General features: G+C 41.8%; 1 protein-coding gene across 1 annotated transcript in view; it reads right to left on the minus strand.

Annotated features, from left to right (window-relative positions):
* Nucleotides 1-15,702, minus strand: part of pdlim7 (PDZ and LIM domain 7) — a 38,648-nt gene that overhangs the window by 5,171 nt on the left and 17,775 nt on the right. Inside the window, exons 4-11 of the mRNA XM_019869687.1 lie at nt 9,950-9,973; nt 9,126-9,259; nt 8,041-8,077; nt 7,687-7,782; nt 2,429-2,481; nt 1,958-2,195; nt 1,106-1,286; nt 853-973 (exon numbers count right to left, since the gene is read on the minus strand). Coding sequence (XP_019725246.1) covers nt 853-973; nt 1,106-1,286; nt 1,958-2,195; nt 2,429-2,481; nt 7,687-7,782; nt 8,041-8,077; nt 9,126-9,259; nt 9,950-9,973 — 884 coding nt within the window. The remainder of the gene's footprint in view (nt 1-852; nt 974-1,105; nt 1,287-1,957; nt 2,196-2,428; nt 2,482-7,686; nt 7,783-8,040; nt 8,078-9,125; nt 9,260-9,949; nt 9,974-15,702) is intronic.

Genomic DNA, 15,702 nt, shown 5'->3' on the forward strand with positions numbered 1-15,702 from the left:
GCTCACTCTCTGTGCGTCTTTAGCCTGATTCCTATCAAATAAATAAATTGATTTTATATTTATTTTTTTATTTTATATAGGCCAAAATCTCAATAGGTGTTGCCTCAAAGAGTTGGTGTAATGATTATTTATGTATTTAATTATAAAATGTTGCTTAATTTTTATTAAGCACCACCTTAATTTATCCAAAAGTGAACACTTGTTACAGTGCAGTTTCTGCTGTTACTGGAGATATTTTAGCGGACTATAGTCACTAGTTTTACCAGCATGGATGCATTGAATACTTAATTTACCTTTCTAAAAAACTGTCGACTATCCATGCTGTCGACTCAACCTGACTTTCGGCAATGAACTGTCAGTTGTTACGTTAGCATTTGATGTGGCGATGGTGACAGACACGTCAAATGCTAACGCAAACCCTGTTGCGTTCAGGAAACCTGGGAGATTTAAGATTACACTAATGGTAGGTTATCGAAATATAATTTAAAATGGCCACATTACATTGAATTTGATGCAATATATTAGCAAAAGTACAGGAAAAATAAATAATACTTTTTTTTAAATAATGCAATGAAATTATTTAGGGGGGCTAAAGACATTTTTAGGGAGGCTGAAGCCTCCCTAAAATAGGCCTAATGACGCCCATGTTCAGTAGTATATATATTTTTTTTTCAACATGGCCCCTAATATGCCTTCATGTCCTCGTGTATTATGGGCAACACCAGGGATGAGCTCTCTAATTTGGATTCATCAGAATCAAACAAAATGCCGCATGTCTTCCACCTTCCCATAGCGTCTGTCTACTTTGTCGGCTCAGCTTTAATGTCGTGTGCGCTGGGAGTAACTTTTTACCTCTCTCGCAGTAAGGCTCTCCCTCTTCCATGTAAAAGGCCTGGTTCCTGATAGGAGTCTTGCAGGCTGCACACTTAAAACACTGAACGTGGTAGGTCATCTTCAGGGCATGCATGATTTCCTGATAGGGCGAGAAAAGCTAGTAAATGTTTTATTTTCACCACGGCTCCAGCATGCATTTACATCCATTAAGTCCCATTTCAAACAACGGCCCCCGCTCGGATGTTTAGTCGCATTAGATTCATTCTCTCACCCCCGTGATCTTCTTCTTGCACTTTGCACAGTTGGGTGCGTAGCGGTTATCGTGGCACTTGGTACAGAAGACGGAACCTCTCTCCTCGAAGAAGCCCCCCTCCTCCAGGACCGTCTTGCACTGTGAACACGTGAACTCCTCGGGGTGCCACGAGTGTCCCAATGCGACGAGGTAACGACCCCTGGGGAGCACGACACGGCTTCACGGTCACTTCAGCTAGGTGCATCTTTCATAGCCACAAAGTCACTAATTTTTCATGGCAAACAGTTCGGCGCTGCAGCAACGGTGTCCGACAAAATAAAAAGCTTTGTGCGTTTTCATTCATCTAAATAAAACTAATGAAAAAAAAATATGTATATATTTTCAATGCATCATATGTTTTAGAGCAGGGGTGCCCAATACGATCGACCGGTAACCCGCAGACTGGTACCAAGTCGATCGCGAGAGGTGAAGGGGGAAATGGAGGAAGGAAAAAAAAGAGTGCCTTGCTGACTTTTGGGTGTTCACAGGCCCAAGGCGCAAAATTATCGACCTCGTTGATCTGAAGCATACCTTTATGACGACGACCATTTTGAACAACATACACGATACGGTAAATCACGAAAAATGCGAGTTGAACGTTATTGCTTATGGGTAGCAAACGTCAGCAATGTTCTGATGACTTGCCAAATCACTAAATTCTAATGACTGCGCTCCACAGATGAGAGACTCCGACACGCCCCACTGGCGACATGCAACCCACACTCCAATTTCCTTCAAGCTCTCGATACTCGCATTGATTTCTATTAATTTTTGTCTGTGATTTGATGAGTAAGTGATTCGAATCCTCTAAGAACCGTCTCAGATTCCCACCTGATGATTTTGTTGCAGGCGCCGCACACCGGGGTCCTCTCACTGCCTTGGGGCGTCTGCTGCGCCGCCTGCAGGATGGAACTGCGGTTCTCCATTGGCGTGGGTTGAACCAGCTGCTGGTGCTGCGTCACCACCGTGCTCGTCTTATCCGGACGATAACGGTCGGCAAAATTAGGGTCGGTGACCCACGGGGGTCGGGAGGAAGGAGCCGAGATGCCTGAGGCTGCAGTTTTGGATCCTGCGTTTAAGGAAAACAAGCACTCATTGGAATTTGTTTTGAGCAAATAAAAAACACAACAGGCTGTGACTTTGAATCGTTCCGCCAAATGTGATGGTGGGAGGGGGTGGGCGCTCCGGATGTCTCTCGACACTTGAATGCAGTTGTTGATCCTTCATGTATCGACACTTAATAAAAATGCATTAGCGCATCCTACGTGCTGCTTTAATGCATCAGAAGGATGACAAACTCACCATCTGGTTGACTGGCTGTCTGAGTTTTGGCAGGCGATGGAGTTGGCTCAACACTATGAAGAGAAGATGACTAATTAGAGAGAAAAAAAAAGTACAGAGCTCTCGATAACGATGCATGTCATGTTTGTGTTGATAGCAGCAGCCTCGGTGGCCTCGTATTACCTTGTGTGGACAATCGAAACATTACATGTGAACAGTGTGATGGGTCCGCAGTGAGGGAACTCGGCTGAGGAGTTAAATCAGTACTGAAGGTAGCAAAGAAATCACATTTTAAAAATTAGCAATAACACATTCACCCATGGTGAAGCAAACAGGTTGTTTATTTGTTTGGTGCAATTTTGTGCACTTTTTGAAAAGATCCTGCTTTTCACTGATGTATATACTGTGACCATGTTTTTTTTTTTTTTTTTTTGTGGGTTCTGGAATTCTACAGCTGTGTGTATCCTTGCATTTAGATTACAACATCTGCTGATTTTCCAATGCTTCTTCACTGCATTGTCATGGGCCATTTAAATTTGGCAACCCGGCAGTTTTTGATGTCCTTATAAGGGAAACGGCGGAGTGCGTTTCTAAGGCTGCGTAGTATATCATCGCAATAATGGCCCGTGCAAACTCAACATGTGTATCGCAAAGACGTACGAGGAGTGTCATATGGAAATGTATGCGTTAGTCTGACTTTGACCAATCAGACGTGCATCGCCATCCAACAGGTGAACGGGATCTCGTGGCATTACTAACACAAAATGTTGTAGATACACTTGTGATTACAATTTTTACAAATGTGCAAAAATTGGTGAGCGAGGCCTTCCAACACGTGAACCAATTTCATGAATTTAAAACGAACATTGACTTGGAGTAAGGTCAAGTTCTATTCGGTTCACTTTTAGACTGAGATGCAACATACCAGCGAGATGATGTTTTAGTCTCACCTGGTAAAAAAAAAAACAAAAAAACAAACTGAGAAACTGAATCAAAATTTGCTCCACACACACAATGATAAAGAATAATGGCAGTGGCACCCAAACTCTTTTGACTGTTTTCCAGAACTCCCAGACAAAAGTTCACAGACATGAAACTCATCAAACATGTTCAGTGGGGTCCCGTCATATTCGGAATCCAGAGGCGTTTGGCTTTCAGCCGGCATGCGCCGAGCTGAGGAAATAAGGACTTGTTTCTGCATCTAAAAGTTCTGTTACCCGCAGCGAGCGTCACTATATTCAGAAAATCTTCAAACTCAATCTCAGATGGAGGGAAAACAAGTTGTGAGTGAAGACTCTGGAGAGGTGTCATTCTGGGGGGTGGGGGGGGGGAATATATAGAAGAGCGCCTAAAGCGACTCTCGTGTTTACAACATCAACAGTGCCGTCTACAATCAGCCACTGCGAGATGATGAAATCGCAGCTGGTTGACAAAGAAAAAAAATCGGGCAACTCATTACCCCGATTCAACTTTGCTCTTCAGCTTCGCCCCACTCATCGCGTTTCGCTGCGCCTCTCAATTAATCAACGTATGTATCCAATGTGCCGCAAGGAGGCAGCGCAAGAAAAATGCGTTTGCCAACAGCATATATTAATAATTCATCCCCGATGATGGGAAGTAAGTTAAATGAAACACAGCTGCTGAGATGGAGGAGAAGTAGAGGTCAAATCAAGGAAAGCGGCTTAAATGGGTTTGAGCGGCAGACCCGGGATCAGCCGAAGGTCCATTTCTTCCTCCAGCAGACAAGCAGCTCCTCCGAGACCGCCTGTTGTTGTTTGTCTGCTCCTCAGGCTGCCGAAGGGTACAGGTGCACCCTCAACCGTGTCTATTCCCAGCTGGAGTGGCCTGGAGTGTGTTTTCGTGACATTTTCACCTCTTTCAACTTAGGACCAACCGCCCCCAAGCCAAGGGAGATGCAGGTGCGCGATTGCTCGCTGCAGAGTAACAAGCCACAGACGCCTTGACATTTGCGGTTCATTCTTTCCACCTGTGATTTCTCATCTACCTCGGTTGTTCTTATTTTGGCCCGGTCCCCAGAGGAAAGTGTCGACTTGAGCACAGACGGCGTTGAATTTCAAAGGAGAGAAAAGAAAAGCTTTCTCTTTTCTTTTGCGACGGAAAAAGACAGCACATGTCATCTGCCACGCAAAAGGTGATGCAGGTTGACAAACAAAACACGACAACTTTCCGAAATAGGCTGCATGTCTCACGGCTGCTCCGCTCATTCTGCAATTTTTTTCTTATTCATGAAAACACACCGCTAAAGTGGAATACCTCAAACGCGAACAATTCAAGCAACATTTTATTTATTTACAAAAAAAAAAAAAAACACGGTTCATCCCAAATTTGAATCAAACATATTTAAAGATCAGTTTTTATGCCCCAAATAAGGACTTGCCTCAACAAGGGGACAACAAGGATAAAGAAAAACGGACATACAAGTTAAAGCTGGTTGTTTTTTACCCTTGCGTGGCAGTTAAGAATGTCAACAGGTTACTTGATACTTTTGTTTTGGGGTTAAAAAAAAAAAATGAGCGGCTGCAGCTGTTTGATGAGAGTTGAACAGCTGCAGTTCAAAGCACAACTTTGACAACCGACTCAGGCTTTGAATTAGTTCCGATTAAGTGCATTGTTGTTGCTATTCGGTGGAAAAACATGCATTTCCAAAATAGTTTACCCTCATCTGAAACACCAAGGAGAGCAAGTGGTCTTTGTGTTTGGCAAGAAGATATGGACAAGGTACACCTGCTTTTCATTAGGCAGCAACAATGTTCACACGTGACCATACTACGTGTGCAAAAACTGTCATGGATCTACCACTGGCACAATAACATCTGAATCTACAAAATACGAAAAATCATGATATTTGGCATATATAAACTTTGCTTTTCCCTATTTCTGATCACAAACTGTGAAAGCCAACCTATAACGACTCACCAGGTTTCTATGTTTGGTCATGTGACATTTGCAACCTGAGCGACTGTGATGTCGTTTTCAGTCAACAGCAGGTGACCAAATGGCCACCCACTGAGATGGAGAAAAATGGGCGAATTTTGCAGCTTAATTCATATTCCACAAATGCAATATTAATTAGAATGTGTTTTTGCCTTGCAGGGGTGCATTGAACATGTGATTGAACAGAACATTTTGGAGTTGACTTCCTCTGTAAAAAAAAAAAAAAAAAAAAAAATTATATATATCTATCTCTCTCCACTTCAGGATCACTGTTTTGCCACAAAACTACAGTCATTTATCCAAAGCAAAACGTCAGACAGTTTTTCCAGCTCATTTTCAAGAAGGTGGTCAGATGTACACCAATGATTTTATTAAGTTGTCAATACTTTTTTCATTAGTCACATTTCGCGCCACCGATAACTCCTTTGACAAAGTAATAGTGTATTTTTAGGACTCTAAATCATACTTTGGCTTCTCCTTCGACTTGTGCTCAGGTGTGACTTGTAGCTACGACAAGTATATATTAAAATTAGAGCTGGGTTTGTCACCCAAAATCCCCGTTCCCTAACTCTGTCAACAGCATCGAACGAGTTCTGCTGGGATTCGAAACTTCCGTTTCTAACTTTGGAATTTTTTTTCTTTTTAAGTTAAAATGGCTTACCTTAACTAGAATTCTGCATCGCATTGTGGCCAAATCCTGGGAGGTTATTGCGCCTTTTGGTGATGTAAATAGTAAATCCCCGTTGTGGTAGCAAATTCGCGACATGCTGTATGTCACACATTAGTTGCCATGACTCCTACTTCTTCTATTAAAAATTCTTTGTTTTCTTCTTCTAACAGGCACATTTCAAAACCATTTTCTCAAAAACCAAAATATGTATGAATTCTGGTTGTGCTTACTGACCACAAACCGAGTGTACGTATGTAGTACATGCCACTCAAAAATCTGTCACAATGTTTGGTTAAGTAGTAATTCCACACTTGTTCGCAATGCCGGGCCAATACAGGCTGTCGGTTCTTCAATATATCATATTTAATGCAAATTCCTTCCTATTTACGGTCACATTCCCGTTCACTCATTCGCATTGAATCACTAGCAAGTGTACGTGTTTTAGTCGTACTACAACTACAACTATTGTACTTCCTGCTTTTGTGTGGAAGAAATGTCATCCTAGTTGCGGAAATTATTTATCAAGTCTCCATTTTAATACTTTTTGTTGACCAAGAGACTATTTGGCCTATTTGGAATTTTATTTTTTATTTTACCTTGAGTTAATCAATGAAGACGAGATATTACATACACTGTTGTTTTTTTTTTCCTCAAAAAATGCGACTTCTACTCCGGAGCGACTTAAAGTCCGAAAAATAGAAGTCAAATCATTAAAGCCGAAATCGCTTTCTGAGGGTGCCGTTTTCTTTTGATTACCACAGCTCTCAAGAGAACGAACCAAAAGGATTTAAATAGAATTCAAGTAGTACTAGCTTTTACATTCCAATTATTTCTGGCTGGAGAGTTCATGTTAGACTACAGGCTGTTTTTTTTTACTTCATCCCACAAAGTTGTTTAATGACGCATGTTCATGCATTTGGGTTGGAGTTTTCATGACTAATTGCACAACTATTTTCTCCATGAGGCAATAGAAGTGTGAAGTGCGAACAGACGCCCTATCAAGTCAAGCCTGTGCAAGGTGAGCTCACCAGGAGGCTGCACTGAACGCCAAGAAATGAGCTGCAAAGATGGCGGCTCGCATAAAGAAAGATGGAAACTTGAAAGAAAAGAAGCACACACAAAATAAGAGAAAGGCAAGACGATGTTTTTGTAAGATGTTTTGTATTTCTGATGACAGGAAAGGGGAAAACAAAGAGTCAGGTACAGCTTGGTGGTTTCTTTCTTAATGTTTGGGGACACACACACAAGATGAGATGATTAGAAATGAAAACTCAGTGAGAAGTAAGAAGACTAAGTGTGGGAGAGAATCAAACAAGTAAGGTACTTCCCACCGCATACCCCCCCACCCCCCTTCAATCCGCGCACACGAGTTGTCCTCCACTAGCTCAGTCGGATTGAAACTAGGACTTTAGGCACAGTAGCCCACTGGTCTGAACACTTGGCTCAGTTTGCAACGTTCCACTTTAAAGCTTTGTCATGTTGGCTAAATTGCCTAGAGTTTGGGAATCTTTACACAGTCCCCCCCCCCCAACCCCTCTCAAAATTTCATTGTCGCCGTCCCATCTGTGTCAAGTTATCTGCCACCTGATGGTTGGCTATCTTCGTCGTCTTTGAGATGCGACTAAGTCTAACAGGCTCGGCGTGCGGTGTCGTTCAGGATTTGATATTTAGGGCGCGAGCCGACCTGTCGTGGTGCCAGTCCCTCAGACGGGCGTAACGGGGGCTCTGAATCTCAGTGAGGAACTTTTCCCTGCCCGCAAAGAAGAGAGGAGCACATGGACGAAAGGAAACATTACATGGAGGAAAAAAGCAAAGAGGCAAAATGAGTTCAAAGCACAAATACACCAGAGGGGTTGCAGAATGAGCCTCCTTCAAAACAATTACAAATTATTATGTTGGACCTACAAAGTGAACCTTGCATACACACACGCACATGCACACAGTACATGCTAAACTAGCCTACAATGAAACAAGTACTGAACCACTAAGAACTGCGCTCAGGCTTTACCTGGCCCTCTTCATGGTTTCATCATCTGGGTCCTGCACTGCAAGATGCAGGAAACACACACATACGCACGTTAGTCGAGGTGACACACACCTCTGATCAAAATGGATGAGTCAAAAAACAAGATTGTGCTTTTCTTGTGACCAATGTGGGAATGACAGGTGAAAGTTCGTCCTGTGGACTTGGACTGCAGTGTTTGATAGGACACGAATAGCTTCATAGCTTCTCCAAAGTCGTGCACAACGATCGGTCCGACCAGTTTCATGTCATGACTACTGCGACAAAAGTCATTAAAACAATAAAAGTGGTGCGGTGCACAATTTGGAATACTGTTAATTCTCGATGCAACAATTAGCGGGACAATTTGCAGGGTTAACTGATCAGAAAGCTTTAATTCTTCCTGTGGTGCCAGTCAAAGACAAAGCTTAGCCAACAGTGCAAAATGGAGGCAACTTACTGCAACTCTGAAAATAACCTAGAGTGCACTCGGCATCGAAGTGAAACAATAAGCCCACTTCACTTGTTTTATTCCAAGCAAGTTTTGCAGAGAGAAAGAGACACTTAATGCAGGGTTCTTAAACTTTCTAAAGTCAAATGAAAGTGCGGCGGGATGAATTGAACTTCTTTTTTAGTTTGCCCAGCTCCTTTCCAATGCAGAAAAATATAGATTTTAGATTATCCTTTAAAAAAAAATGGGAGACCTTATTATGCTATAAAGAAATGAAAATTTGCAATAACAAACATAAAATAAGTTAGTACAGTACACAATAATGTGTCTATGTGTAGCGATAGATAATGGATGTTGACATAAAAATGAATTTCAAAATATTTTCAAGCATTTGATCCAAACTTCCAGGACTTGACAGGTATATGAATGTCGTAAAATGGAGGGCAATTGTAAATTTGCGATATCAAAATGCATTATGGATGGCTGCTGATTTGGCTCACGTGTTTCACTCATGAATTAAATCTATTGTTCCTTTTTGTTCGCCCTCAGTGAGCTCCAAAACAAATGTCCTATTCAGTCACACGCTCACACAAGTAGTCCATCTACAACGTGAACATGCCAGGCCTGGTCCCGGACTTACTGAAGTCAGTGCCAGTGAGCTGCGCCAGGATGCGGAAAGAGCGTGACTGGGTGGTACCGGTGCGAGGCTGCCAGTCCTCTGTGTCCTGGATCAACCTCTTTTTGCTGCGGTCGTTGGGGATAAAACAGGGCATGCTCTCCATCCTGAGGCTGTGCCTAACATAAGCATAACCAGCAGCCCACGGCAGGCATTAAACTAGAAGCCGGACGACCTGTTCACAAACACCAGACAAGCAGGCCATGTTGAACACAGGACATCCAGAATTGATCATGCAATAACTACAATGAATGTGAGGAATGTGGGCCACAAGGCTTTTAATTCAACCATATCTGACCCAACTGACTTCCCCAAAAAATAAATAAATAAAAAAAAAATACATCTATAGGTGCGTCTTAACACACACACACCAACCAAGCAATCTGCATGCACAGGCCCCTTACTTGGATGATTGGCACATATCATAGAAGGTAGGTTCAACCCTACAGAACAGACCAAAAACACAATATTGAGATCAACAGCAGGGGGTAGAGAGTGATGATGGCGATGAACTACAAATGAACATAAATAGCATAAATGGTGTCGAAAAAAGATTCTGGCAGTCTCCAATAGTTCTTGTTCCTGATTGTAAAGTGTCCTTGGGTGTTTTGAAAGGCGCTTATAAATAAAATGTATTATTATTATTATTATTACTAGTGCATAAAAGGTGTTGCAAAGATCACAATGAGTTGGCAAAGGGGAAAAACTAGCAAACTGTCTGAAATGCTAATGAGTGATCCCCAACCAGGGTGCCGAAGCATCACAGTGTACCGCGACAGATCATCAACGGGGATGACTCGGGGAATTGTACCGTTTCATGTCACTTGTCTAAAACGGATCATCGGTGTTGCCACAGTTACCTTGAGATATTCACTTATTTTATTGCCGTTACGTCCGTCGTTTCAAATGGTTAGTTTGGTTTCAACGCTGTCGGGGAGACATTAATTGAACAAAACACCCATTATTGCACTTGGTAGTTTGCAGCCCCGAGCATTACGAAGATTTATTAGTGCTAAGAAGTAAATAAAGGAAAAAAATAAGTAAAAATTGGTAAGCAAGTGAGAGTTACAAAAGTATTTACGAACATCGGAATTACGAGCAGAATGTTAAAAAGTAATAAGAAGAGACTGAATTTATAATTCGATGAAACAATTGTGATTTAATGAGGGATTTTATGACGATCTAGGTGAGGTTCAGAATGCTGCGTTTGTATTGGTGTTAGGAAATTTTGACACTTGATAAAATTCTTGTCTTCCACTATTAAAACTTTTTCTTGTAACACCACAACAATATTATCATAAAAAATATTACTATTCTCGTAATTAAGGAGTTGAGAGGGAAGGAAATGTACTAACTTTTCAAGAGTCTCCATCTGCAAAGTTGAAAGAAGAGAGGGAAAACAAAAAGAGAAAAGAAAAAGTGGTCAGAGCACCATTTGGGGGGGTGAGAACAGAATTTGTGCAGAACCGGAGCCATCATCCGAATGCAGCAAACATGCAAAGAGTTAAGCAGAGGCATGCTTTTATCGTCGGTGGGCTCTGCGAGAGAGAGACTGCATTGTGCGCCTGTCAGGCCTATCTGTTGTTCACGCTGAGCCATAACGATTTGGCACAAAACATTTGTCATTGCGATGCTCTCAGCAACGTACGCAAATGCTTTTCAAGAGTTATGTAAATGGCTTTGGCGCTTGCCCAAAGACAGCACTTCCACAGTGCCGCAGCCATTCTCATGTTGTCCTCTTGTGCTGTGACTCAGTCTCCAACGACAACTTGGGTGCTCTACACACAAAGTGACCATGTTGAAATAACAGGCTATCATCCAAAATGGTTCAAGTTTAGGCAGATCCAGCGATGGCTTCATCTCAACTAGTCGTTATCTTTCTGCACAGCAAGGCAATTCTGCCACACGCCAACCAACCACGAGGAACACTCCAGTGAGACAGTCTGCTTAAATAATCCAGCACCAAGGTTTCCAAGTTGTGTGCAGCTCCGCAGAATTGATGAGTCGGGCTGGTTCAACAAAGCATCAAGCCACATCCGCCACTGGTGGCACAAGTCGCGCGATTACTGTGACCCAAATTAACAGCAACTACATTCGCGTAATCAAGGAAACGCTGTGATGTCATACTGCTACGTTCTACATCATTAAAAATTCAGGATGGTTGTGTTAACTACGTAGCTCACGTGTACCGTTTTAAAATGCTTCTATTGGCCCTCCAGATTCCCAATCTTTGCCAGTACCCTCAGTGAATTGTACATGAAAGGCCGTTTTTTTTTTTTTGCAACAGGCACCTGCCTGGCATCCCGCCCTGCTAATAGAAACGTGTGTCGCAGGCTATGACGCAAATCTTCGTTGACAGAAATATTGAAAATTAATTTTTACAGCATTAGAAAACATTAAGAATGTGTGTGTCATGTTTTTCCTCCTACATCAACCATATTAAAACAAAAATATATTTCACTCCCCCATCTTTTTCCATTTTCAAACATTTTTGAAAAAGCTTCGAGGGCCACTAGGGTGGCGCTAGAGAGCTGCATGCGGCTCTCTGGAGCCGCGGGTTGCCGACCACCGGACTAGACTGTGGTCTAAAGATCACCATCCGCACAGGCTTGGCCGAAGTTCTCTGGGCAGCATTATTCTGTTTACAACAAAACTGGTCTTGAAAGAGGAGCTCAGAACATACACAAAACAGATTTTCCTATCTCATGATTGTAATCCCACAGACCAGTGGAAAAGGAATAAAGTGTGTTTACCCAAACCATCCATGTGATCACACGGGCCAGCAAAATTAGCACGTGAATCTCCACATTGCTTCAGCCGTGTCGACCTTTGCTCGACTGACCGTTTCGAGACTTTTGACTTCTTGATGTTAGCATGCTGTAAAAAGGTTTACTGTTTGACCATCTTTTCCTCAGCAGGTCTGGTTTTCCTTTTTTTCCTTAAAACAATTGTGATTTAAAAAAAAAAAAGAGAATTCAGATACCTATGCAAAAGAGCACATTCCTTAGTATAGAAATATTTTAACACTGATGAATTGATTGATTAATTAATTTTGTCCACAAGGTATCAAGAAGGTGTAGTTCAATGCGCATTCCTATTAAGGACATCGCTTTTCCATTCCTTTGCCTTGGCTGGGGTTTGATTGGATGACATAATTTCAGTGGAAACCAAGTTATTTTTTTCCGTAAACATAAGTATTGTTGATAACTTAAAAAATGTGCAGAAACTGGTCAAACAAAAAGCCTAGCCAAATGGAAATATTTGATAATGTCACGCTTGAGTGAAGCTCTTTATGAAGGGAGGACATAAAAAAATGAAAGACACCTCAGAGGCTCTTAAAAGTGGTTTATGTGACATGTCTCTCCCGATTCCTGGAAATAAGTTCCATTTGAAGCCAAGAGAGACAACCTCTAAGTCAGATAAACGTAGATTTGAATCAGAGTCTGGAGCAGTTGGGTGCAACCAAAGAGAAGAAATGTGTCATGTATCGTGGTTGTGTATTTTGACAAGAGCGCATGTTTGTCGTTTGCCGCACCTACCCGTTCTGTGGTTGCAGCACACCGGCCCGGCCCTGACAGCGAGGCGTATTAAGTTTAGGTGAGTAGGCCACAGGCTTTATGACAGGTCCTGCACTAGCACCCCCTGCTGAGAAAGGCCTCGCCATCTTGTTAATGGTGGTGCTCGGGGCAAAGGAGTACTTGGGCTGTACGCTAGCCTCGGCGCGTGAGCCCTACGTAGTGTCGAGAGGGAGAGAATGCAACACAGCACACAGCATGCAGTTAGAAGTTTGACAAGCACACAGACATCATTTCGTGAACTGAACTTTATTTGAAGACGCATAGTTTCTCCACACAAATGATGAACTACTCATTTTTCCTGTACAAAGATTATGTGCTCAAGAGCCATGCAATTTATTTGTGTGGCCCAAATATGATTTTAAAATGATCAAATGAAAGTGGCCATCGTGAGAAATTGTCACACATCAAATCGATTTTGCAATCAGTGTCCTGCACAAACTGAAAAGGACAGCCGCTAAAATGCAGCGTTGACTTTGTGGAAGTATCACGTCCCAGCTGCTGTCCTAAGAACAGAGCATAGCACCAGGCGGTTCATGACACCGCTGTGCTTTTCAAACTGTAATCAGCCAGCCAAGTGGCGCTTGAGAGATGTGACGGCAAAACTAAATGTGTCACAACCACTTTCAGTCTGGTATCAGGGGGAATGTAAGGCATCGCACACAGAATAAAAGACAGGAAATTCCAAAGCATCTTTCACGCCACTCCATCCGGTGAAAGGATTCAGTGGCGTGCTGATGCTTCGCTAAGGCGCAGCCTCTGGACGCTGTCAGAGCTTTGACAGGTGACTCGGGCCAATCACATTGCTTTTAAGCCAAAGTGGCACCACACAAAGTTCGGGTCAAACGAGAGCAACAATTACAGAAAGTCTCAGCCAAGGCACTTTAGTAAGTAACAAACTGCTTGTGCAGATGTGGCGAGTGGAAACAACAGACGAATGCAGGCTTACCTTCTGCTCTGCATCAACCTTGTTGACAGCTCTGTGGAGAAAGCACGGGAGCATGAGTTGGGTCCATCTTCCGTAAAGTGAACCATCACAAAACACAGCAATTGTATATCCGAAATTGAAATACAACAAAATCTCGCAGACATCATGTGTATAGGAATGAATTCCGTGAATAAAGTCAAAATTCTTAATGGTATAATTAAAACACTGAATTATCCCATAGTGACCAAACGTATCAACTGACAGAATTAGAGGTGCAATGATTAATCGACAACTAATCGCTTATCAAATTAATCAATACTTATTTGGATGAATCAACTGTAAAAAAAAAAAAAAAAACAAATGTTTAATATAAAATTGTCCAAATCGTCTGAATTTCAAACTCTTAAAAGTAAACACTCGGATTCCTGTAGTCCTCCATTAAAGCTGACTGATTCTATTTTTGTTTCGAACCCAAATTTGACAGTTGCAAACGTCTGATTTTACTTTGGAAAACAATGATCAAAATATTTGCCAATTTTCTAAAATGCTACACACCAAACCCGAAACGGACTCATAATTCATTTACAAAGTAAGTTGGTGCACTTTCTGCACCGTCAATGTGAAATAATGTCCTGTATTTAAATAATGGAATGGAAACATTATTTTTTTTAAATCAGAGTAATTGATTAAACGGGCAAAATAATTGACAGAATAATTGATTATACAAATAATAATTAGTTCCAGCCCTTGTCAGAATAAACAAAAGAATCCAAAAAGGACATTCGAGTGGAATTTATCAACAGTGACGACTTGAGATCGCGCTGACCCTGAGATGAAAACTTCCTGAACAAATGTCAACCACAGAAACACAGAAAGCATGCGCATTTTGGGGGGGAGTGCGTTATATAACCACAATGGCGGAGTGCAAGAAAATAGCAAAAAGCTGCTGCACGAGTATGCAGTGCTACTCTTTCCATATTGCTGTGCCCATCATCCCCCACTCAACTCAAATGCTCCGCACGTTTTAACTTTAATCCCGGGATGCATATTTCTGCTTTGCCTTCACTGAGTGGAGTGCCACAGTTGTCTGTTCATCCAAATGTGTTACCTCGCACCAAAGTACCACTGACACAAAGCTGTAACAGGTTACAACAAGAATGAACTTGCATCTAAAGTCACTCACATTTTTTTGGGGCCCCGTAAACACAAACAATGGTTGCTTCCTGTAAGAATGAGGGCTGACTAACTAAGCTTATGTTTGCCTTTTCAAGCCCTGATTAAGAGGCGCTAAAAGACAGGATGACAACAGATATAGTGAGCGGCAGGCAGAGCATACCGACAAATCAATGTGACGTTCACAGCGCTGCAGCTCGTCGGCTGTCCTAGTCCTAACCCATAATTTGATGAGCCACACTTCAAGCGTGGAAAAAAAAAATGTGTCATCGCTGTTTTGAGGTTTTTATTCCACACTCGTGAGAAAAAAAAAAAGGCAGAGACAAGTTGTGTTTTTTCAGGGGAATGAGTTTGCCTGGACGGAGTGTGACACATGAGCTTGAACAAACCAGCTCAATGAGGTCATTTGACCTCATTTCATGAATCGATTAATTGCATGAGGCAAGTCTACCTCATAAAAAATGCTTTTAAAATGAGACATCATTATCATTGATCCAAGTTTATGATTTTCACAATTATGCTTGGTTTACTGTTGGACATAAATACACCTACTAAAAGCACTGCACTTTTATTTTGCTCTTTTTAGGAAAAGATGTTACCACAACAAATATTTATGAATCCAGTAACATTTCGGTATAAAACAATGTAAAAGGGTCATCGGCAATGTAAGTAAGTAAGTAAGTAAGTAAGTAAGTAAATAAATAAATAAAGGTGCCCATCCCTCATCAGTGTGCAGCTGCCCTTCTCTCTCAGCACAAAAGCAAAAGATGGATGATTGCCAATGTACGAGCAAACAACTGCCAACAATGTCTATTTGGAAGTGTTTCAATAACATACATATATATATATATATATATATATATAT

The sequence above is a fragment of the Hippocampus comes genome, unplaced genomic scaffold (assembly GCF_001891065.2).
Source record: "Hippocampus comes isolate QL1 unplaced genomic scaffold, H_comes_QL1_v1.1 scaffold9, whole genome shotgun sequence".
NCBI lineage: Eukaryota > Metazoa > Chordata > Actinopteri > Syngnathiformes > Syngnathidae > Hippocampus > Hippocampus comes.